The sequence below is a fragment of the Myotis lucifugus genome, unplaced genomic scaffold (assembly GCF_000147115.1).
Source record: "Myotis lucifugus unplaced genomic scaffold, Myoluc2.0 scaffold_283, whole genome shotgun sequence".
Taxonomy (NCBI): domain Eukaryota; kingdom Metazoa; phylum Chordata; class Mammalia; order Chiroptera; family Vespertilionidae; genus Myotis; species Myotis lucifugus.
The window spans coordinates 1,078,722-1,101,454 of record NW_005871331.1 but is presented as its reverse complement, the minus strand read 5'-3'; the positions used below and the strand labels follow the sequence as shown (position 1 = coordinate 1,101,454).

Here is a 22,733-nt window from a genome sequence, read left to right as displayed (position 1 = left end):
TTTAGTGAACTGCTTATTTATTTATTTTTATTAAGGTATTACCCCCCCATTGCCCCCCAACCCTCCAAACCTGCCTTCACCCTCACCCTTTGTTTCCACCTTTAATTCCAAGCAAAGCACCACATTTAAACCATTGCTTACACAACCACCGAACAATAGGCTTTTTAGCGTACTTTCTGAATAAAATGCAAAATGAAAGCCTCATTTGTTTGTTTGTTTATTTATCCAAATATATATAACAGAGATTGCAGCTGGTGAAAGATATGGTGGTAATTGACAAGTCAAGATCATGCTTTTGGGTTTGAAATAAACTCCAAATATCTAATGTTGGTAAAAATATCTTCAGTGAGCTATTTTTTTATTGGCAGGTTTTGAATTTTCACTTAGCATGCAAAAGAGCTCTATGTGATAAGCCCCATACTTGCATTGGGGAAAACATTAAACGAAGATATTAGATAATGTACCTCAAAACATATGGAAAAACAATTAAAAATTTTAATGTTGTTTCTTTTTTATTCTTTTGTTTTGACATAATTCGAACTGTGTTTCAATCCTAACATTAGTGTGTCCTCTACAGCCCTTTCTAGTTAAAACAGTACCAGTGGTTACGGTCAGGCAGCCTCATCTTATAGCACTGTAGAAACCATTTGAAGTGAACCCTGAAATAGCACTTCTTTTATCCAAGAAAATGGAATAACTATGAGTCCACTGTTTGCTCACACACTGGGCTGTGGGTCCCTGGTGCTCACAGACTGTGAGGCTGTAAGGTAGGGGTGGCAGTGAGGGGCTCAGTCACAGTGGACCTTGCCCTCGGCCACCCCGGAGCTAGACAAGTCTCCATTGCAGAGTGTCTGGAGAGGTGAATGAGGCCTGTCTTCCAAGGCACACTTGTTCGTCTTCACCATCACTATGTACTTTCGAAAGGCCTTTTGAATGACGGCAGCGCATCGCTCCTCTTCCGTCCTCTTGGTGGTGGTGACTATGGGTTCGTACAACTTCTTCAGAGGGTTGGCTTCCATGAACTTCTCCTCCATCATCGCTTTCATGCTGTCCAGGCCAGTGGAGTCGCCGAGTACCCTCGTGGTGAACGCGAAGAGAATGTCCAGGCAGTGGAGGCGATCTCCACTTACCATGGGCAAGTCCATTACTAGGAATTGGAATTTATTTGGCTTGGCCACACGCAAAGGCTCAGGAAGGGCATCGGCAAAGTCAGAAAGGGCAGAATATTTGATAAACTGTGTGGCTTCTGGGTCAAACTTTTCCCAAACTTCGTAGAACATTTCAAAGTCATCTTCACCCAAAGGGTCCTCGCTTTCTTCGGTGGCTGTGTTGAAGTTTTCTAAAATCACAGCAATGTACATGTTGACAACAATGAGGAAGGAGATGATGATGTAACTGACAAAGTAGGCTATGGCTATGGTAGAGAGGTGACAGTTCTCTTTTTTGGGGTCACATGAAGCTTCAGATTTCAACATGGGGTTGAGGAGGGTGTCCCAACCTGCTGAGGTGGTTATCTGGAAGAGACAGAGCAAGCTGCCTGCAAACGTTTCGAAGTTGAATATGTCATCAATTCCAGAGTCTTGCTTCACTCTACAGAAAGAGTTCATTCCAAAAATGGCATAAATGAACATAACCAGAAAGAGCAGAAGACCGATGTTGAACAGAGAGGGAAGGGACATCATCAGAGCGAAAAGGAGAGTCCTGATTCCTCGTGCCGCCCGGACAAGCCTCAGGATCCTGCCGATCCGAGCCAAGCGGACAATTCTGAAGAGTGTCGGAGGGAAAGGAATGTGCTCCTGGTTTTCCAAGAGAGAAATCATGGTACCTGAGGAAGAGGAGAAGAGTCAGTCCATTTCCAGCAGGCCACGTTTCAGACCAGACTGCCTCGCCTGCCTTGGAATCTTAGTGGGACTGACTTTTATCAATACCTTTTAATTTATGCACAAAATGAAGAATTTTCTTTACCCATATAAGGGGAAATATCTATCTGTACCTTAACTTGGAAAATAATTTCCAAGGGCCATACAGTTTTAGGTGGTGGGACCTTAGATGGGATAGGATGTCTAAAATACTAAAGACTCGAGGAAAGGAAAGAAAATGTAGCTTATGAAAGGCTATTTTGTGAGTTATCTCATGAACTTGAAATATATTATCTATGTTGGGCATTTAAAGTCATTTGTGGGGTAATAATATAATAGTTTTCCACATTTATTGGATGTATAGAGTGGAAAACAGATGAACTATAGATGGAGTTTTTTAGATTAGAGTATAAAGAGAAATTTCTGCTAATGAAGGTTGGCTTGAGCCTGAGTTATCAGTAGAAATTGTGGGAAACCTGACCTCAAAATTCCTTAAAGAAACAGAATCTTATTTGTATAGAGCAGTGGTCGGCAAACTCATTAGTCAACAGAGCCAAATATCAACAGTACGATGATTGAAATTTCTTTTCAGAGCCAAATTTTTTAAACTTAAACTATATAGGTAGGTACATTGTTATTAACTTAATTAGGGTACTCCTAAGGCTTAGGAAGAGCCACACTCAAGGAGCCAAAAAGCCGCATGTGGCTTGCGAGCCGCAGTTTGCCGACCACGGGTATAGAGGAATTTGAACACAGCTTGCCATAGGTATGGTCACGAGATGGTAGTGTTAGGATGCTCATCTTTGGGCTAAAGCTGCCATGGATCTCTCATATTTGTTAATATGTTAATTCTAAGGACTCCTGAGTCCAAACTCAAAAAATTTCAGGGACTAAATTAGAGATACTTTCTTTGTTGTGGTAGACACTCAGAAATGGCGTCTCAAGCAGAGGTTTCTGAAAACTGCCTAAAATGTCACTCTCTTCTCTCATTGCCTACTCTGTGGGCAAGTGAAACAAAGATTTAAGACAACTCACATTTTGGCCCCGATATTACAGAACGGTTGGAACGTGTCGTCATGGCCTTGCTCTGGTGGTCCTCTAAGGTCCTTCAGGGTGATAGGCAGCCAAAACTACCTGCCATCGCCTCATGGCTAAAATGAACTAATTGATGACATGTTTCACTGACTGCCCAATTGTGCCCAAGAAGTTTAATTCACATGTTAGTTGGGCAGCCAACCCTGGTGAGATGTGGAATTCATGAAGTCCCAATTTAGCAACCACTGGAGGAGGTCCATCCTGTAAGGCCCACCTCCTCCAGGAATAGTTCTTTAAGTAACCAAGTCCACAGTAATCTGTCCCATCTCTGAGATCAATCATCTGTGTACCATGTACTTTGGTATTCAATTAATTTCTCTGTTTCTGACTCTTTAAGGCAGCGGTTCTCAACCTGTGGGTCGTACAACCCTTTCACAGGGGTCACCTAAGACCATCGGAAAACACATATATAATTACATATTGTTTTTGTGATTAACCACTATGCTTTAATTATGTTCAATTTGTAACAATGAAATTGGGGGTCACCATAACATGAGGAACTGTATTAAAGGGTCGCGGCATTAGGAAGGTTGAGAACCACTGCTTTAAGGTGAGTAGGTCTTAACAACTGGCTTGTTATCTCCTAGAGAGAGACTCACTGTGGCTCACTCTCATTGTGTATTTCTCTAAAAGCTTAGGAAAGAGCTTGAGAAAGTGTAGAGGCTAAGAGCTGAATGGCAGACCTACTGGCAAAGGAATAAAAAATGCTGCCTTTGGTGAGCAGGATTTGGCTCAATGTGCATATTTCCTCAACCACTAGAACAAAATGTTATCCAGTGCTATGCAGTGTAACTGCAATTGTCTAATATTTGTTTAAGGGACGGAAGTCAGAGATGTTTCCACAAACTGTACGATGCCTGGCACCGCCTGGAAGGAGTTCAATAGAGTGGAGTGAACGAGCTGCTCCCTGCATAGTGGAGAACGGGCTCTGTAAGCTACAAGAGGGCTGCCCCAGAATCATCCAACCACCACTTTCTAACACAGTTGCTTCTGTCAATTTTACCAGGATTTATGATTGGAACTGACTAATAAAAATTAAAGATCTATGTAACTGTAAGCACATGGAAGGATCTATTGGTACACTTTATCTACATGGCCTAGAAGCCAGAATAGCCTATGAACTTGCCCTCTGAAAAGTGGCACTGCTGCAGTGATAGGAAACAAAATATTTTTATCCAAAATATCTGTTTAATGCATCCTTTCTGAAAGAGCACAAAAGCTTCCACCTGTGAAATCCGTTGTTATTGCTTCCACTGCTTTTTGAACTATAAGAAGGGGCCCTGGCAATTTTACACAATTATAAAAAGTCAAATTATTGGTTTAGTTAAAAGCAGACTTCAAAAACTCAGAGTAAACTCGATGGTTAAGCATGAAGATTAAAGGTTTATGGAAATAACCCTCTCCCCCACCCCATTCTTCTTTCATAAACCTTATAGTTAATCCTGCCAGTGGTTAGGGAAAATATGCTGATTATAGAGTGAGCCTAGCTGGTGAATGGGGTCCAAGCAGTAGAGACAAGCATGGTTCATGCTGTGGTTTAAGTTAACACATGATACAGAGTAAAGAGGAAGTACTGCTTGGCCATAGACACACCTGTGGAAGCCCAATCTAGGATGGGTCATAGAGGCCTTGCATAGGAGGTGAGGGAAGGCCTGACAATGTCAAGGGGCATAATAATCGTCATCTGACATCACATGGATTTTGAACTAAAGAAAAATATGGAAACTAAATGCCAAATCCTTAAAGTGATATAATGTTCATTAGAGCTTATAGTTAGTTTCACAGGGAAGGTAGAACTCAGACTCAGTTACCAAGATTAACCAGGGAACCCCACAGAAACTTTTAAGTCACCTTAATTTTGTCTCTCTCCATTGAATAAATGACCTACATTATATTTACCTCTCTACTCCAATTGGGTAGACAGTCGAGGAAATGGAAATTACTCTATCACCTAGCAACTTCCCAGTAAAGAGTGGCATTAGCACACCTATGTTTTCAGAAATCACAGTAAGCCTCATTTGTTGCTTTATGGATAGTTTGGACATACTTCCAAATAATAATACAAATTTACTCCTGGCTCTCAGATTCACACCCCTCTGGCTGCTGATTTTACTTACTAACGATAGAAATGACCACGATCAAACAATCAAATAAATTCCAGCCATTGGTGAAGTAGTATTGCCTCAAAGCAAAGATTTTGACGAGACACTCAATTGTGAAGATGACCACAAAGGCCAGGTTGAGTTTCTCAAGGATGGGTTTCATGGTCTTAGATTGGTCATATGACTCAGCCATCATGCTAATCATGTTGAGGAGAATGAGGATGATGATGAAGACATCGAAGAAGCGGTTTGTGACCAGGTCAAATACGAGACCCTGGCATTTGTTCTGAGAGAAAAAGAAAGAAATCATAGATCACTTTGAGTTGTAAGGATGAAATAACAAATAAAGAAGGCATATACAGGAGGTGGTCAATTGGGGAAACAGGAGACATATGTAAACTTTAGACAATAAATAAATAAATAAATAAATAAATAAATAAATAAATAAATAAAATATGAAAAGCAAATACACACACACACACACACACACACACACACACACACACGACACACTTGATGCCAGGCTCTATTCTGAATGCTGGGAATAGCAGTAAATTTAACACACTTTTGATACTTTGGGGTCTATGTTCTAATGAAAATCTCAAAATCCTCCACACACTTCAATTCTCAAACCCTTCTTCCATTCTGCTGCCCCCGCTGACCCTCTCCACCTTGAAAGTCTTCAAACTCACTTGTCAGAGCTACCAAAGGTGCTTGTTGTATTACTTTATCATCGAATGCTCTCAAATCCCAGCCCTTCGATTAGACTGTGAGCACTGAGCAGCCCTTTCATACCAGTTAAAGCAGGATCAGCAAACTCCGCCCATAGACCAAATCTGGCCCACCGCCTGTTTTTTGTATAACCTGGGAGCTCAGAATGGATTTTATGTTTTTAAATGTTGGAGAAAAACCTCAAAAGAATAATGTGTTGACATATGAAACATATGAAATCCAAGTGTCAGTGTCTCTACATCAAGGTGTACTGGAATACAGTCATGCACGTATGTTCTGTATCGTCTGTGGCAGCTTTTCTGGCACAATGGCAGAGAGAGCAGTAGCAGCCGAGACCATAGGCCTGCAAAGCCGAAAATATTTACTGCCTGACCTTTAACAGGAAATGCTTGCCAATGCCTGACACAGAAAGTCTATCATAAACATTTGTGAAGTGAAAGGGAGTATGCATGGCCTCAACTTCACAGCAGAAAATTTTGACAAAATATATTATAAATACGTTTTAAACTAGTCAAGATGAAATTAAAACGGTCGGCTAACAGACACAGACAACAGTGCGGTGACAGCCAGAGGGAAAGGGGGTGGGGGTCGGTGGAGGTGGGCACAGGCGGTGAGGAGATAGAGATGGAAGGAGACTGCTTGGGGGGATGAGTGCACGATGCAGTGTGCAGATGATGTTTGGTTGAGTTGTACACTCAAAACCTGAATGGTTTTGTGAACCAATGGTATCCCAATAAATTCAATGGAAAAAAAAAGTCTGCTAACATCTCATCACTGCAATGAGCATATACTAAGTACCTGTTGTGTGCTCACTAAAAAGCTACAGTTGTTACCCAGACTCTTACTACTGAATATGAGTGTCTAATTTTCCTAAGGACTTGAGCCATACACCTGTACATCTGGGTTTTTATTGTTCTTAGAAAAAGTCTGTAAACTTTAAAAATTAAGGAAGAGGAGCAGTGTTGACATCTGAGATCCTCATAACCACGTAATGAGCTGTGTATTTAGAATCAATGACTTCTCTTACCAGAGGTCTTGGAATGGGCTTTTGAGGTTTTTTGGATCCTAACTTTTTCATTGCATTATAGTATTTCTTCTGTTCTTCTGTCATAAAAATGTCTTGGCCACCTAAGTATATGAAGAAGAGGAGAGTTAATTATTAACAGAGTTTTAGAAACATGTTCTAAATTGTCAGAAATAAAATTATATCCCACGTCTATCATTAATTCCTAAAATTGCAATGGGAAGCAAATGAGGCTGGACTCTAGGGGAGGGCTGAAAGGAACCTGGGTTTAAATTAAGGAATAGGAGAGAAATATTACAATTACATCTCATTTTTTAGAATATAAACAAAGATAACAAATTATTTGCAAACATCTACAGAATCTTTACAAAACTGGAAATACTTCAGGTTGCATAAATCAAACCACAGTGCAACACAAATATAAATGAGTGACACAATTTAAACAAAAAATGCCACTCAGTGGCAATTAAAATTCTCCTAAATAAATGAACCTATAGATGACTACTAATAAAATTTCACAGAATCTGTCCAGAGCCATTTTCAGAAATAAAACTTAGACAGCTTTAAGGGTTTTCACTATTGAGCAAGAAAGAATAGAAAAATGAACTAGATTTTTCATTTCTGAAAGTTTTAGAGGACTTAGAGTAAAATATCTAGACATCCTGGATAAAACAGAAGAGAATTCCTTTAAATTAAATAGCTGAACAATACCATTTTCCTTACCAAAGTAAGGAAAACCTCCAGGGTCTGAAAATCAAGAGAGATTTTAAAAAATAAGACAGAGCAGTGAATTAGTTCTAAAGCCACAATTGGTCTAGGAGCATTTTCTAATCTCTGTAAAACAAACTAGAATCCGGGGCTTTAATAAACACAAGGGGTTATGGGAGAAAAGGCAGTGGGCTTCTGCTGAGGTCCCTGGATGAATCTGGGCTTTCCGAGTGCTGCCAATGAAGAGGTGGAGACGACAGAATTTGTTGGCAATGAAAGACAACTAGGAAGCTGTTTCAGTGTGCACTATGGGTAAAAACCTAATCTTCCCTGATAATTTGTGAATCCAGGCCTGCCTTGATGTGGGTATGGGATTTGAATTTACACCACCAGTATGGACCAAAAATATACAGGCCTAGGTCAGCCTTTTCAAAGACTGGGAAAACTGGACTGGGAAAATGGATATCTGCATGCAAAAGAATAAAGGTGAATCCTTCCTGACACCATATATAAAAATTAACTCAAAATGGATCAAAGACATAAATATAAAACCTAAAACAGCAAAACTCTAAGAAGAAAACAAGACAAAAGCTTCATCACATTGGATTTGTCAATAAATTCTTTAGTATGACACCAAAGGTAGAAGAAAAAATAAATTAAACTTCATAAAAATTTAGTGCATCATCAAAGGACACTTAGGTTGTTTCCCTGTCTTAGCCAGCATGAATAATGCTGTAATGAACACAGATACATATATCTTTATGAATAAATGTTTTCAAATTTTTTGGGTAGGTACCCAGAAGAGGGATTGCTGGTCATATGGTGCTCTATTCGTAATTTTTTTTAGGAACCTCCATGCTGTTTTCCATAGTGGCTGTACCAATTTCCATTCCTTTGATGGATGATTGCATAAAGATGTTATACATAGATATAATGGAATACTACCCAGCCATACAAAAAGATGAAATACTGCCGTTTCCGACAACATGGATGGATCTTGAGAATATCATGCTAAGTGAAGTCAGATGGAAAAAATCAAGAACCGTATGACTTTACTCACATGTAAATATAAAACAGAAAGCAACAAATGAACAAATAAGACAAATAAACAAACAAAATGAACTCAAGGACATTATGCTAAATGAAGTAAGACAGTCACGAAAAGACAAATACTGTATGATTTCACTTATATGAGATACTTAGAGTAGTCAAAGTCATAGAGACAGAAAGAAGAGTGGTTGCTAGGGGCTGGGAATGAAAGATGGGAGTTTATTGTTTAATGGGTATAGAGTTTCAATTTTACAAGATGAAAAGAGTTATGAAGATAGATAGTGTATTTAATACCACTGAACTGTACAATAAAAATGGTTAAGATGGTAAATTTTGTGCTATGTGTATTGTACCAAAGTAAAAATAAAATAAAAACAGAGCCCCAGAAGTTAATCAGGTTGTTTCAGGATGCCTGGCAGACACACGTGTCTTCAGTAATCATATGCATTATGATAGTATTAACACTGTTTTTCTGAGCCTGTCCTAGGTGTGTGTTGTGGGATAAAGAAAATGAGTAAGTATGGCAAATTGTACTGCTATCATCTCCTGTGCCCGTGAGAACCAGGTTTCTCAGTGTGGAGGAGAGGAGGTACATTTGTATCCTTTAAATGAGAACCTCAGGGTCCTGAATTTGAATGATCAGCATTCATATTTCCACGTATATCTCCCAGGAGTCCTAAATGTGAAGTAGCTCTGTCCACTGAAGAAGCCTTGAAGCAAAGACCATGAGCATTCCCAACGGCGGTCTTGGAACACCACCGCACATAACAAACCCAGCGCTCCTTAGAGAAATGGCTAGTTCCAGCTCTGGGGACAGGAAGGGTCTGACTAGGCCTGGCACATCTCATTATTCCAGAGAACGAGGAAGCTGTCAAATGGGAGGACCTTATTTGAATCCTGATTTGAAAAGAAACAAACTTTAATACACATGATTTAATCAATGAAAGAACAAATAAGTATTTTAAGAAAATGAAAGACTGGAGGAAATTTGAATATGGACTGGGTATTTGACAAATTTAAAGAATTCATGTTCATCTTTTTAGGTGAGATAATAGATTTGTGGTTATGCTTAAAAAGAGCTATGTTCTCAAATATCTGTGGATGAAATGATATGATGTGTCTGATTAGTTCTACAAAAAAAACCATTGGCAGGTTTGGGTGAGGCCACAGACAGCATACGGATGTTCTTAAAGCAATAAATGTTGTGATGGGTGATCAGTAGTTTGGGTTCATTTTAGTATACTCTTGTGCATGTTTGAAATTTTCTGTACTAAAAAGTAAAACAAGACAAAACTGCTATAGACTAATCAGAATAGTGATTTCAAATGTAAGCTGAAACCTGAAATCATAAGGCCTGACACCCAAATTGCAGGTATCGATTGCAATCAAGTTGCATATTACAGAGGTGACTCCACATAGCACACTCCCGAGTAACAGCAGTGACTAATAGTTGCGTAAGGGTAGTGACTGGCTCTCCCTGCAGATACTAGGAGGGCTCATCAGTATCAAGGTATATTCTAGATGGGTTAAAAGAGTTCAACAGAAAAATAAAAAAAGAGCATCCCCAAACTGGGAAAACCAAAGATGAATAATATTTAGTTACCTGTTTTTAGAATTCAGAAATGCAAGAGAAGAAGTCAGAAAGGTCAAGATTGGGAGTTTGACTCCATGAACATGCTAAATGTCTGTAAGTCAAAAAGGTCACTACAAAAATACAAGAAGCAAGTCACAAATTGGACTTACTATATAAAGATATAAGAAAAAGATGACAATCTCAATTTTAAAAAGAGACAAAGTCTAAAAACATAACTCTTAAGAAAAAAAATACTTATGGCCACCATCCTGTGAAACCATGTATAACCTCACAAACGATCAAGTAAATGAATATAAAGCAATGAGATAACACTGTTATCCATCAAGCTAGAAAAGATTTTAAAAATTATAAAAACCAGAATGATGAGAAAAGAACAAAGAGGCATTTTCATATCTTGCAAAAGGAGTATACCCAGCACTGTTTCTAAAAGGTTATTTGATAGTATATCTTTAATGCCTTAAATTTAAGAACTTATCCTGAGGAAATAATCAGATATATAGAGAGAAATTCAAGAATGTTTGTGACAGAGTTAGAAGAGCAAGAAATTTAGAACTGAACTAAATATCTAGGCAAGGGGAAAATGGTCAGGATAAATTATGATCTATCTATAATATGGGATGTAATTCAGTGCCCAAAATTCTTACAACAAAGATGATTTCATGACATGGGCTCATGACTAATGAGAAGGGGGTGGGGGCTACAAAATTAAAAATATCATGCATGTAAAAGGAATACATATTTAGTTGGGAAGTAACTGGAAGGGACTGTACCAAAGTGATGAGGCTTACTCCCAAATGGCTATCATTTGGTGGTCACCTTATGGATGATTTAAATTTTCTTTTTATCTTCCACATTTACTAGGAACAGTAAAAATCAGGAAAAAAAGCATGTTTATTACAATGCATGGGGAACCTCCCTAAAACAATCTGCCTCTTCCCCAACCATCTTCTTTTCCAGTTGTTCCAATGAATCTGCTGAATTTGGGTGTTGGGAGCCAGAACACAGTTTGCTATAGGGGAGAGTATTTTTTCTTTCCTTTCTTTTTCTTTTTTTTCCTTCCTTACTTCTTCCCTCCCTCCCTCCCTCCCTTCCTTTCTTCCTATTTTTATTGATTTCAGAGAGGAAGGGAGAGGGAGAGAGATAGAAACATCAATGAGAGAGAATCATTGATTGGCTGCCTCCTGCATGCCCCCTACTGGGGATCGAGTCCACAAGCCAGGTATGTGCCCTTGACCAGAATTGAACCTGGGACCCTTCCAGTCCACAGGCTGACACTCTATCCACTGAGCCAATCCAGCTAGGGCTTTTAAAAATTATTTATTCATTCATTTACTTATTTGTTTGTTTGCTTGTTTTTATAGAGAGTATTCTTTTTATTCTGGGTAACAAGTTACACTTGAAAGATTACTAAAATATCACTATAGTGTCATAAATACTGATCCTGGTAATTGCCTTTTTATCAGTGTTCAACAATGTCCTTTGTGTTAAAGAGTAGAATGGAGAAATAAAACAATGGTTTAATAAAACCCAGTTGTTTTTAGTCCCTTTGCAGCCACATCTCCAAGCTTTGTCTCTAGGTGGCCCCCTCTTTGTTCTCATGCTGATGATAAAAGCTACTTTGCACAACCATCTAGACCAGAATTATGTTTCACTCAAGTGCTTTGGAGAAGAGAAGTAAAATACCAAACCAGGACAACCCCGATACTTATCTTTTTCTGCTGATGATTGAAGTTATCAATTATAACACCAATAAAGAGATTTAGAGTGAAGAATGAGCCAAAGATGATAAAAAATACAAAGTAAAGGTACATGTATATGTTCGTCTCAAATGCTGGCTGGTCTTCCTTCTAGGAATTTTTTTAATGAGAGAAGAAAATAATTACTGGAGAGAAATATAAGCCATATTAGCTACCTCATCTAGAAGACTAAGTATTTCTCAGCAGCAGCATTAACTCCTCAGCCCACTCCAGACAGCCATGGCGCCTGCAGAAAGCCCCTCAGTTTCCCCTCACTCAGGGTACAATGCCGTGGGAGGAAGTCAAACTGGAGGTGAGACTACCAGAGGCAGACTAACTGCCAACTCTTGTTGAACAATTACATCCTTCATACAGAGCCCACATCGTATTTAGTTTATGCTTATGTCCTGTTACTCTTAAATCCCTGATGCCTAGCATACCTTGTGACATGTAGCATATCATGAATGAATGAATGAATGATCAAGCTCCAGAATGGACACAAATGAATTAAAACCAAGCTCCCCAGCTCAAAGTGTGACTCAAAGCATCGGATGCTGGGGATAGAGAGAGGCCAAACTTTTTTCAGTTCTCATGTGACTTAGACATGGGGTTGACAGCCATGTGTTTGCCATGGTGGGCTTCACAGCAAGGAATGGAGTAGACTCCTGGACCAGGAAACTGTGTGGGGAATATGGCAGCAAGTCAGTATTTGAGACCAGGAAGAGTTGAGGGGGTAGAAATGCCCAATGTTAACCACTTATAATTTTAATATTTGAGACTAGCAGGATGCTCCACAACTACACAGAGAATGGCCATGATGCTAGAAGCCAGCACACATCAACTAGAATGTCCCAGGACCAGCATCAGGACAGATATCCCTCCACATACTTCCACCCACATATGTGAGCCACACACCTTTTCTATCACGCATCTGCATAAGATTTCCTCCCCATCCCCAAGCTCCACCTCAAGGCAGATGGATGCTCAAAGTAAACTAAGAGGAAGGCCATTTACTCGGACAAAAAAAATGAGCACATTAATATTTTTAAATATTTCCTTGGTTATAAATTGCCTCTACTACTCATATAACTACCCATAGCACTTCTATTGCTACTACCAGCTCACATGTAAAGAACACCTACTATGTGCCAGACATCAACTCTAAAGACTCTCAAATGGAACATCAGACACACATGTGTGTGATGATAGGAAAAAACAAACAATGCTGATTCCATTCTTGATTCAACCATCTGTTCACAGTATGACTTTGGACAAAACTCATCCTTTCAATTTCTCAATTTTCCAATTGGAAAATAGAGATAAATGAGATCGCTGAGTATTCTTCTAACTTTGGGAATCCATGACCATTTTCTATTTAACTAGAATTGAACGGTTGACAATCACTAGAAACCCCTTTAGTCTTGGGAGAGCCTGAAGCCATGAGAGGGGTTGTTGTGCTCACACTTAGTCCCATCTTACAATTTTCCCACAGTCAAGGGCAAGAACCCTTTGAAAAATGGCTTCTGCCTACCCACTCATTTGGAGAAAAGGTGAGAGAAGAAAATCAAGGCATCCTGTGATTCTGTTGCTGTTTCTGGCTCCATGTCCTACATGAGTGGTTTTTCCTTGGCCACTATGGAGAAAGAGGACTGGACTTTGGAGCATGCTAGGATATAATCATAACATCCCTGTTTTGACCCCAGCACTCGAGAACATGGTAAAACACAAGCTCACCTCTCTGGCATCGACAGCTGCATGCATAATATCTGTCCATCCCTTAAATGTTGCCTGCAACAAAAAGTATGTAAACATGAACACAATTATAGACTTGCCATCAACAGACAGATGCCAGGCAAAAGCAAGCAAGGCCAGTGGGCAGATGTGTGTAAGGTGATGTAGCACCCTTCCAGGACAGAATGTCCAAGTAAAAGGATAGTAGGAAGGAATGCAAGGATGGGTGTCTTGGATTTTTCTTATTATTAATTTACACAAAATATAAAGTTTATAAACAAGAAAGTTCTGCCTTAAAAATTGCTAGAAAAGCTACAAATCAATTGTTGGAAAGAGCCTGTTTAAGGCTTCTCCTGATGCTATGTTTGTCTGCACTGTCAGTCCAAGACCTGGCAGCTGTGGCTTGACCTGGGACTGACTTCCAACAAGAAACCATTACTAATGGTGCAGCCGGGCCTCCAAGGTTCCTCTCCTCTCTGATTGGAGCTCTGAAGAACAAGGCACCACCCATGGCAGAGCAGGAGGGACAGACCCTACAGGGGTATCACTTGAAGGCTGGGGCTCAGTAGACACTAAAGTTGGAGATGCTTAGTGAAGAGCAATTCCAGAGGGCACTGGCTCTCACATGAGGAATTGGGATTTGATTCTATTACCTAAGGGGAGTCACTGTATGTTTATTCGTTGAGAAATAATTTATGGTTTTCCTAAGAGTGACAAACATGCTGACAGCACTTACCACTTGCAGCAGGGCGAGGTAAGCCATTCCCACATTGTCAAAGTTGACTTTCAGGTTGTCCCAGGTGAAATTTTCACTTATACATTGATTTCGGTTTGCAATAATGGTGTAATTTATAAGTAAAGCCGGGTTAGCTGTTGTATTCATGCATCTTCCAAATTTTCCGGAAAACAAGTTTACTCCCAGGATACAAAATATAAGCCAGAAAATGAGGCAGACAAGCAAAACATTCAGAATGGCAGGTATGGCACCTATGAGAGCATTAACTACCACCTTAAGGAAACAAAACAGAAGAAAAACGTAACAGATATAAGACTCATCATGCTCTTGTTTGTCCCAGGATAGGCCTGGGGCTCATAGAGCTCCCGTCTTTACCTGCCACTCTAACCCTCCCCACACTCCACGACAAGCCCTGCTCTCAGCTGCATAGGTAATGGTCCTTTCAGGTGCCACTAAGGATCTCTTGAGAAGTGTCCTCTGATGACGGTGTTGGAGACTCATGGAACACCTGCCTTTGGATTAAAGGGAAGCCATAGTCCATGTCACAGAAGCTCTTTTAGGATGGTGGCTTTCTCTTACACTTTTCTCCATTTCTCAAATTCTAAGCAATGGGCCGGATGAGAAGGAGTCCAAGAAAAGCTTGGCCATTTAAGGAAAGCCCTCTTAGCCCTGGGAGAAACGCTGCGCCTCTCCCTGCTGGCTGAAGAAAGTCCCTCCCATGCACCTGAAGAATGTACCTTCATTCCTTCAAACTGGGACAGAGCTCGCAGGGGCCTCAGTGCGCGAAGAGTCCGGAAGGATTTCAAGCCCTTTAAGTCAATGAGAGTAGTCACAGACACCTGGTGGGAAGAGAAGCCTGCTGGGTAGTAAGCCTGCCTGGATGCCCAGAGAAAACAATGTGGGGGTGAGAGCCCTCATTCTAAGAGGCAGGTGGATTATCCAGACACATAGACACTGCGGGAAGGGGAAGAACGGATGGAGAGGCTCTTTCCTCCTTGTCTGGCAAAACTATAGTTCGTGCAGGTAAGAATGATGCATTTACGTTAGTTGTTTAATAAAAGACAAAGAAAAGCTGAGAAATTGTTGTGAATTAAAGGAAACCAAAGAGTCATGTCAATGATATGTCATGTGGGGTCCTGAATTGGATACTGGATTGGGGTGTGGTATGTGATGGATGGGATACAGAAAATAAAGGGCTTTGTTGCAACAATTGACAAAATCTGAAAATAGATTTTTTAGTATTGGGTCTTGTTAAATTTACTGTCAAAATTGCACCGTGACTATGTGAGATAATATCTTTGTTCTTAGAAATACACACTGATGGCCCTAGCTGGTTTTGCTCAGTGGATAGAGCGTCAGCCTGTGAACTGGAGGGTCCCTGGTTCAATTCCAGTCAAAGGCACATACCCGGGTTGTGGGCTCTAGTGCAGGAGGCAGCCAATCAATGATTCTCTCTCATCACTGATGTTTCTATCTCTCCCTCTCCCTTCTTCTCTGAAATCAATAAAAATATATTTTTAAAAATAAAAGAAATACACACTGATTATTAACATTTCACCCCATCAGCTTTGCCATTTTCTCTCTTATTTTTTTCCTAAGTTGCTGGAGATAAAGTTGCAGACACCACACTCCTTTACCCCTTAAGAGAGATGGTACACTTACAATCACAATGGTGAAATCAAGCCAGCACCAGGCACTGGTGAAATACTTCCGAAATCCAAAGGCCACCCATTTCAAACCCATCTCCAGGATAAAAATGTATGTGAAAATATTGTCAGTACAATTAAGTAATTCTTGGATTTTGGGTTGTTTATCAAGGTGAATATCTTCAAATATCTGAAATGATAAAGCCATAGGCCAGGTTGAATATTTGCACAGGTCTCCTTGATGACTTTACTTTTTCTTTTTTCTTTCTTACTTGAATAAACTAGTATCTCTCTTGGTGATAAACTTTTGCTCAACAAGTATTAAGGCTGAATTTTTCCAATGGAAAAATTCCTTAAGTAAAACTGGAAGAAGAAAAATCCTATTTCTAGACTTCTGTTACCACTATGTTCCCCAGGCTCTCATCACTGGCCCCTGGAGTATAAAAACATCTTCCTAACAAATCACCATACCATTTCCTGGTCTTCCTAATCCTTTCAACTCTTGCCAACAAAATCCTGCTCACTTTTCTAAAACCACTGAATGGCACACACACACCATCTCTTTTGTCCTCCTACTTACCTTAGGGGCTCTATTCAGTGGCTCTCTGTTGCTTTTAACATCAAATCCAAACACCTTAGTCCACATTCTTGATCTGGCCCACCCCGAGGCCCATCACCTCCTACCACAAACAGCCTTATCTATTTGCCTTAGTGTTCCCTACACACCTGATCATTTTGAATGTGCACCATGTCATGCAAAAGTTCGAGACACTATGGGCTAGAGCTCCCAGTGTAAATTACTTTGAAAACTAAACATTCATTAATTGGGACTATGAAAACGAGACACCCTAGCTTTCAGAGAGACCCATTTTCATGCTACGTACAAACATTTCCTTCAGCCCAAGTGTGTGTGTGCTTCTTCAGGGTCTATAGAATGAGGATGCACACTGTTTATTTTTTTGGCCTTCACACAGTTACTGAAGATGAAAGGAAGGAGAGAAGGGGCCTTGACACTAAATCTGCCAGGACATTTGGGCAAACACCGAGAGCAAGAAAGCAAGCAGCCCTGCTGTCGGGACCAAGGTTTCCACAGCTCCATGGCTCTTGGGGAAAAGAAAGCAAAGGAGTAAGTTTCACTTCCAACTCCCCAGTGCAATTGACTAGGGAAGGACCTCCATCTCTGCTCTCCCTCCACCCCATAGGCTCCTTGTCAGCCCTTCGACCTAAAAGATTAGCTCATCAGCTCATCTTTTCTATAGGAAACTGTCCTTCTTCCATCAAGACTGGGTTAGTGTGCCGGAACCGGTTTGGTTCAGTGGATAGAGCGTTGGCTTGCGGACTCAAGGGTCCCGGGTTCGATTCCGGTCAAGGGCATGTACCTTGGTTGCGAGCATATCCCCAGTGGGGGATGTGCAGGAGGCAGCTGGTCGATGTTTCTCTCTCATCGATGTTTCTAACTCTCTGTCTCTCTCCCTTCCTCTCTGTGAAAAAAATCAATAAAAAATATAAAAAAAAAAAGACTGGGTTAGTGGCCACCCTACATGGCCCCATGTCACTCACTGCTTCTCTGAGTATATCACTATGGTCCTGGTCTAAAATTGCCAGACTCCATTAAGACAAACAAGCATGAATGGCTTTGGAAGCTCATTTTCTCTCTCATTTTGGAAGCTTGGCAACAAGCTGGCTCCACAGGTCTGAGTTAGCTCAATGGAAGAGCAAGCTGATAATCAGCAACTGCTCTTTGGGGGCTCCCACATTATAATGAGGCCATTTACTAATCCAGGAAGCTCCCATTATTACATAGTTCCCCAGACCAGAGCTTCTCAAACTCTCGTGAGCCCCAAATCACCTAGGTTCTGATTTAGCAGGTCTGGGGTGGGCTCAAGACTCTGCATTTTTAATAAGCTTCCATGTGATAACTAAGGCTGCTGGCAATCAACGAGGTGTTTCTTTTCTCTATTTCTCTGCAAATAATGTCCAGTGAAACAGGGCCTGGATCCCTCTCCTGGAACTCCCTGCTTGTGTGTTCAACTCGCTCTGCCCAGCCTACACTTGCCTCAGCTGAAGGCAGATGAGAAAGAGGGTTGTGTGTCCTCTGCTACTTCTCTGATTATACGTTTTCTCACATGGTGCCATGGGGCATGTGCGGCCTTTCGATAGCACCACTGCCTTCCCACTGACTAGCACAGGGCTTGGTAGACACCAAGTACCATTTGTGGAGTAAATTAAAACCCCTACCACTTGAATGAGAGTAGACAGCCAGGAAGATTGTAATCACCAGAAGACTATAGGAAACCAAAGGCCAAGGACTAGCAATAGAAATTAATCAAGGAACTTCTCTTGATAGTTTTAGAGAAATCTGCTCTTTTGATGGGAGGAATCATTTACACTGTGGTGAGCAGATAAATGAGGAGTCTGTTGGTCATAGCCTCTGATGGGCCCCAGTATGTGCTCATCTCCTTTCCCCCAGAGATGGCACGGGTGTAGAGCACTAACCAGAAAGGCAGGGTAAAGAAGCGAGACATTCCCCTGTCCCCTTCTATTTGCTGGGAACATCCTGCAAGGTGTTCTGTGACTCCAAATTCAAAAGGAGGAGCCCAGGGCTCCATTCACTTGACATAACAAATAGGAAGACAATTTAGTTCTAAAGTATGGCCATTTTAAGGGAAGACACAAGAATGAGGGAGGGAGGGAGAGAGGGAGGAAAACAGGGAGGGAGGGAGGGAGGGAGAGAGAGAATGACAGACAGACCTGGGGTAAAGGGCCAGACTTCAGGGGCCACTTTAGAGTGCTGGGTTTACCCTGTGGATAAAGTGCCTTTGGCCCGGGGGCTTCACACTTGCAGCATGACTCCAGAAGTTGTTCTGCAAAATCCTATCCCCAAGAGGAACCAGCAGTAAAGATCCCACTTGTGCCTATTCCCCCCACGTTCACAGCCCCATGAAGGTAAAGTCAGAATGCAACTCCCCCAGCTGCCTCGTTCCCCAATGTCCCCACAAGATATGATCATTTACCAATGCCCCACTGCTCAGCAGAATCACAAAGATAATAAAGCTCTCAAACCAGCTGTGTTTCACTATTTGGTAGCAGGTTTTCCGCAGGTTCCACCAAAGGATCCAGGGGGACTTTGTTTTGTTCACAGCACAGCATGAGAAGCAGCAAGCCAGGCCTACAAGGAACGGCCATTAGTGTCTGTAGTAAAGTACGTTAACAATCCAACTCTTCACCCCTCCCTGTACACATGCCCCTTGCTGTGTGATTTTGCAATTCCTTACACTAAAGAGGTAGAGTCTTTTTCAAACCCTTTGAATCTAGGCTTAGCTGTGTCACTTGATTTGGCCAATAGAGCCGAGTGAGCCAGTTCTGAGCCTAGACCCTAAGCAGCCTTGCATGTTTCCATCTGCTCTCCTCCATCTACATAAGAAAGGTGTATATGCCAGGCTGGCGTGGCTAAGTGGTTGAGCATCAACCTATGATCCAGGAGGTCACAGTTCCAATTCCTGGTCAGGACATATGCCAGGGTTCTGGGCTCAATCCCCAGTGGAGGGTGTGCAGAAGGCAGCCGATCAATGATTTTCTCTCATCATTGATGTTTCTAGCTCTCTCTCCCTCTCCCTTCCTCTCTGAAATCAATAAACCCACCCCATTTTTTTTAAAGAAAGGTGTATTCAGGTCAGCTAACTGGTTCCAGGAAGAGGACAGACATGTTACACAAAGCCACATTGCAGTTAAACCCAGGCTAGATCAGCCAACTCCTAGTCAGTACCTCTCACATGAATAAAGCAGCCAAGATCAGCAGAAACAGCCAGCCTAGATGAGCTGAATCATGTTTATCACTGTGTGCTACTGAGGTCTTGTGGTTGTTTGTTATGCAGCAATGTTTTTGGCAGTAGTAAACAGTGTCCTAAGAACTGCAGGGAACGAGGCATGGATAGACACAGGCTTTGTCAACCACCCATGGAAGAGTTTGATCAATTGTCAAGATACTTACAAATAGCTGAGCATCTGGTCCCAACACACACAAGCCATCTAGATGAATCACATCACCTTTTCACCTTGTCTCCTCCTCCACTCCTCCTAATTCTGTGGATGCTTATTACTTCATGGTGACTACAGCATTCCACTCCTTTTCTCATCATCTTCCTAAATCACTGTGAGGTCTCCTCAGTCTGCCCCTTACCTCTCTCCATCTTTCAGAACATCAATAAATTAATTTTCCTAAAATTGTATTTCTCTTACACTACTCCTCTCTTCTTCTAGAACCATCCCCCCCCCCTTTTGCCTCCATCTTCATTGCTGACATCCTCTCCATACCTCAAGGACCAGTCCAAATGGAAGTCAAGAGAATAGCAATCTAGCCCTAGCCTGACCCCTGACCCCTTGGCAGCTTTAGAGCTGTCAAACAACACTAAAACCCATTCTTAGTATTCCTTTTGAACCCAGCCTAGCCCAAAACTGATGGAGAAATTTTTAATTTTTAGATTCATTTATTCATTTGTTAAGTTACTTATTTATGTGCTTAACATTTATTGAGCCCATAATCAGGGCAGGTTCTATTCTCACAATAGAGATACAATAATATTGCTTTTGTGTTTAAGAACCTCATGGGAGAGACGGACAGAAATAAATTCCCCTCAATGAATACAGAAAATAATGAAGGCACACAGGGAGAAACCATTACATCCACTCAGGGAATCAGAAAATGCTGCATTTGTTGATTGCTTATTATGTGCCAGGCACTCTTCTACGTGATTTATATTCATTCATTTCAGACCTATAACAACCCTTTCAGCAGGTACTATTATTATACCATTTTGTAAATGAGGCACAGAGAGGTTAATGAAATTAAACATAGAGAAGCCAGAATTTGAGCTCAGGCAGTCTGGCTCCAGAGACGAAGCTCTTAGCTACAATGTTATCCTGTGTCCAGAGAAGAATTTTGAGGAATGAGTTGAAGGCCTGGCAGGGGTTTTAGTCAACCCTAAACTTACAGTCAAGTTCTTTTACTCTATGACTCAAGTATATCCTGACAACTGATGTACTGGGGACTCTACAAAGTGGTGGACATATTGGCTCACTGGGCTTTCTGGAAAGTTTTCTGGAGTTCTTACCCTGGGTGTTAGTCTCTGTAATCTGAGCCTACCCAAATCAAGACTAGACCTGATAATGACCCCAAGAACCTATGAGTGACCTCTCTTCACTTTTGTCTCCAGTAGAAGTAGAAAAAATGAATATATCAAAACCACCGAACTTCAAGAATAACAGAATCCCATCCAAATATTCTGTGAGTTGGATGCAGGAATACTACCACTTACCTTTGGGAAAACATCTCTCTGGTTCCTTTTGGGGAACCATTTCAGGTATCCGCCTAAAGGGATCTTGCAGGTCAATGGTGCTACATTCCGAGAGCACACTGATAGTATCAGACTTCTGTGCATCAGAACAAAGGAAAGGAAGAATCATTTATCAACACCCTCTCTCACCATGGAAGTACCTAATACCTTATAAAAAATATGACTTTTTAGGTATGAAACTAACCAGGCAAAGGCTTCTAGGTATGAGGGGAATCAAGAAAGTATCCCTTGCCCTGGGTGGTTTGGCTCAGTGGATAGAGCGTTGGCTTGCGGACTCAAGGGTCCCAGGTTCGATTCCGGTCAAGGGCATGTACCTTGGTTGCGGGCACATCCCCAGTAGGGGGTGTGCAGGAGGCAGCTGATCAATGTTTCTAACTCTCTATCCCTCTCCCTTCCTCTCTGTAAAAAATCAATAAAATATATTTTTTTTTAAAAAGAAAGTATCCCTCTTATTGAGTCCTTTTCCAAATGCTCTGACCAGCCCTGACTTCAGGAGAGAATTCTCTAATTGCTCTCCCCTGGTGGAGGAAAGGGAAGGAGTATAAAGACATAGTATCTCAACCTTTTCCTTTCTTCAAATCATACCCCTGATCAGCTGCCTAACCCCAAACAGGGAAGCCAGGTGATGATGAGAAGGCTACTTTACTGAGACTGTAATATTCAGCTATCCCAACTCCTGGAATAATAGGCCTACACCAGTGGTTCTCAATGATTTCCCCCTCCAGGAGATATTTTGGCAAAGTCTAGAGAAATTTTTTATTTTCACAACTGGGGAATGCTACTGGGATCTAGAGAGTAGAGGCCAAGGATGCTTCTAAACATCCTAAAATACACAGAACAGCCCACCACAACAAAGAATTATCCTGCCCCAAATGTCATAGTGGAGAGGTTTAGAAGCCTTGGTATAGACCTTTGCTTAAGATGTGACCCTAGAAGTTTTCTCTGCACTAGTCTTGATATTTTCCACAATGGCTCTCTTAGAGAAGGTGTATGGATGATCATGCCACATGTTCCTTCTGGAAACATGCTGGGGAAATTACCTTTCGGGTATTCTGTACTGATATATAAGGATCATCTTCAGAGAACACCTCAATTTCCACATTTTGAACTCTTAGACTGGTGGACTTGTCCTTCTGATCGAGCTCATAGGCCTGAATACAGAGAAGACCAGAGTAGAATTAATATTCCTCCTGGAAATCTCGCTTGAGATGAAACAAGACTGCATTTTCTTTGGTTTTCTATTTGTTATGAAAATTGTGACATTGTTATTCTTTTTCTTTTCAGTTTTTAAAACTGTTTGTGGAAAACCTCAACATAAAACAAATCTGGAGAAAATACTATAGAAAACAGATAACAAAATTTACTC

General features: G+C 41.1%; 1 protein-coding gene across 2 annotated transcripts in view; it reads right to left on the bottom strand.

Annotated features, from left to right (window-relative positions):
* Positions 1 to 229: 229 nt before the first annotated feature.
* The window catches only part of SCN11A (sodium voltage-gated channel alpha subunit 11), an 87,809-nt gene continuing 65,305 nt past the window's right edge, over positions 230 to 22,733 (bottom strand). Inside the window, exons 17-27 of one of the 2 annotated variants that reach the window (XM_023763401.1) lie at positions 22,408 to 22,518; positions 21,329 to 21,443; positions 19,028 to 19,182; positions 16,030 to 16,203; positions 15,105 to 15,206; positions 14,368 to 14,640; positions 13,635 to 13,688; positions 11,874 to 12,011; positions 6,816 to 6,920; positions 5,072 to 5,342; positions 230 to 1,825 (exon numbers count right to left, since the gene is read on the bottom strand). In XM_023763401.1, coding sequence (XP_023619169.1) covers positions 789 to 1,825; positions 5,072 to 5,342; positions 6,816 to 6,920; positions 11,874 to 12,011; positions 13,635 to 13,688; positions 14,368 to 14,640; positions 15,105 to 15,206; positions 16,030 to 16,203; positions 19,028 to 19,182; positions 21,329 to 21,443; positions 22,408 to 22,518 — 2,535 coding nt within the window. In that variant the 3' untranslated portion in view covers positions 230 to 788. The remainder of the gene's footprint in view (positions 1,826 to 5,071; positions 5,343 to 6,815; positions 6,921 to 11,873; positions 12,012 to 13,634; positions 13,689 to 14,367; positions 14,641 to 15,104; positions 15,207 to 16,029; positions 16,204 to 19,027; positions 19,183 to 21,328; positions 21,444 to 22,407; positions 22,519 to 22,733) is intronic. The other variant, XM_023763400.1, reaches the window with a different exon arrangement.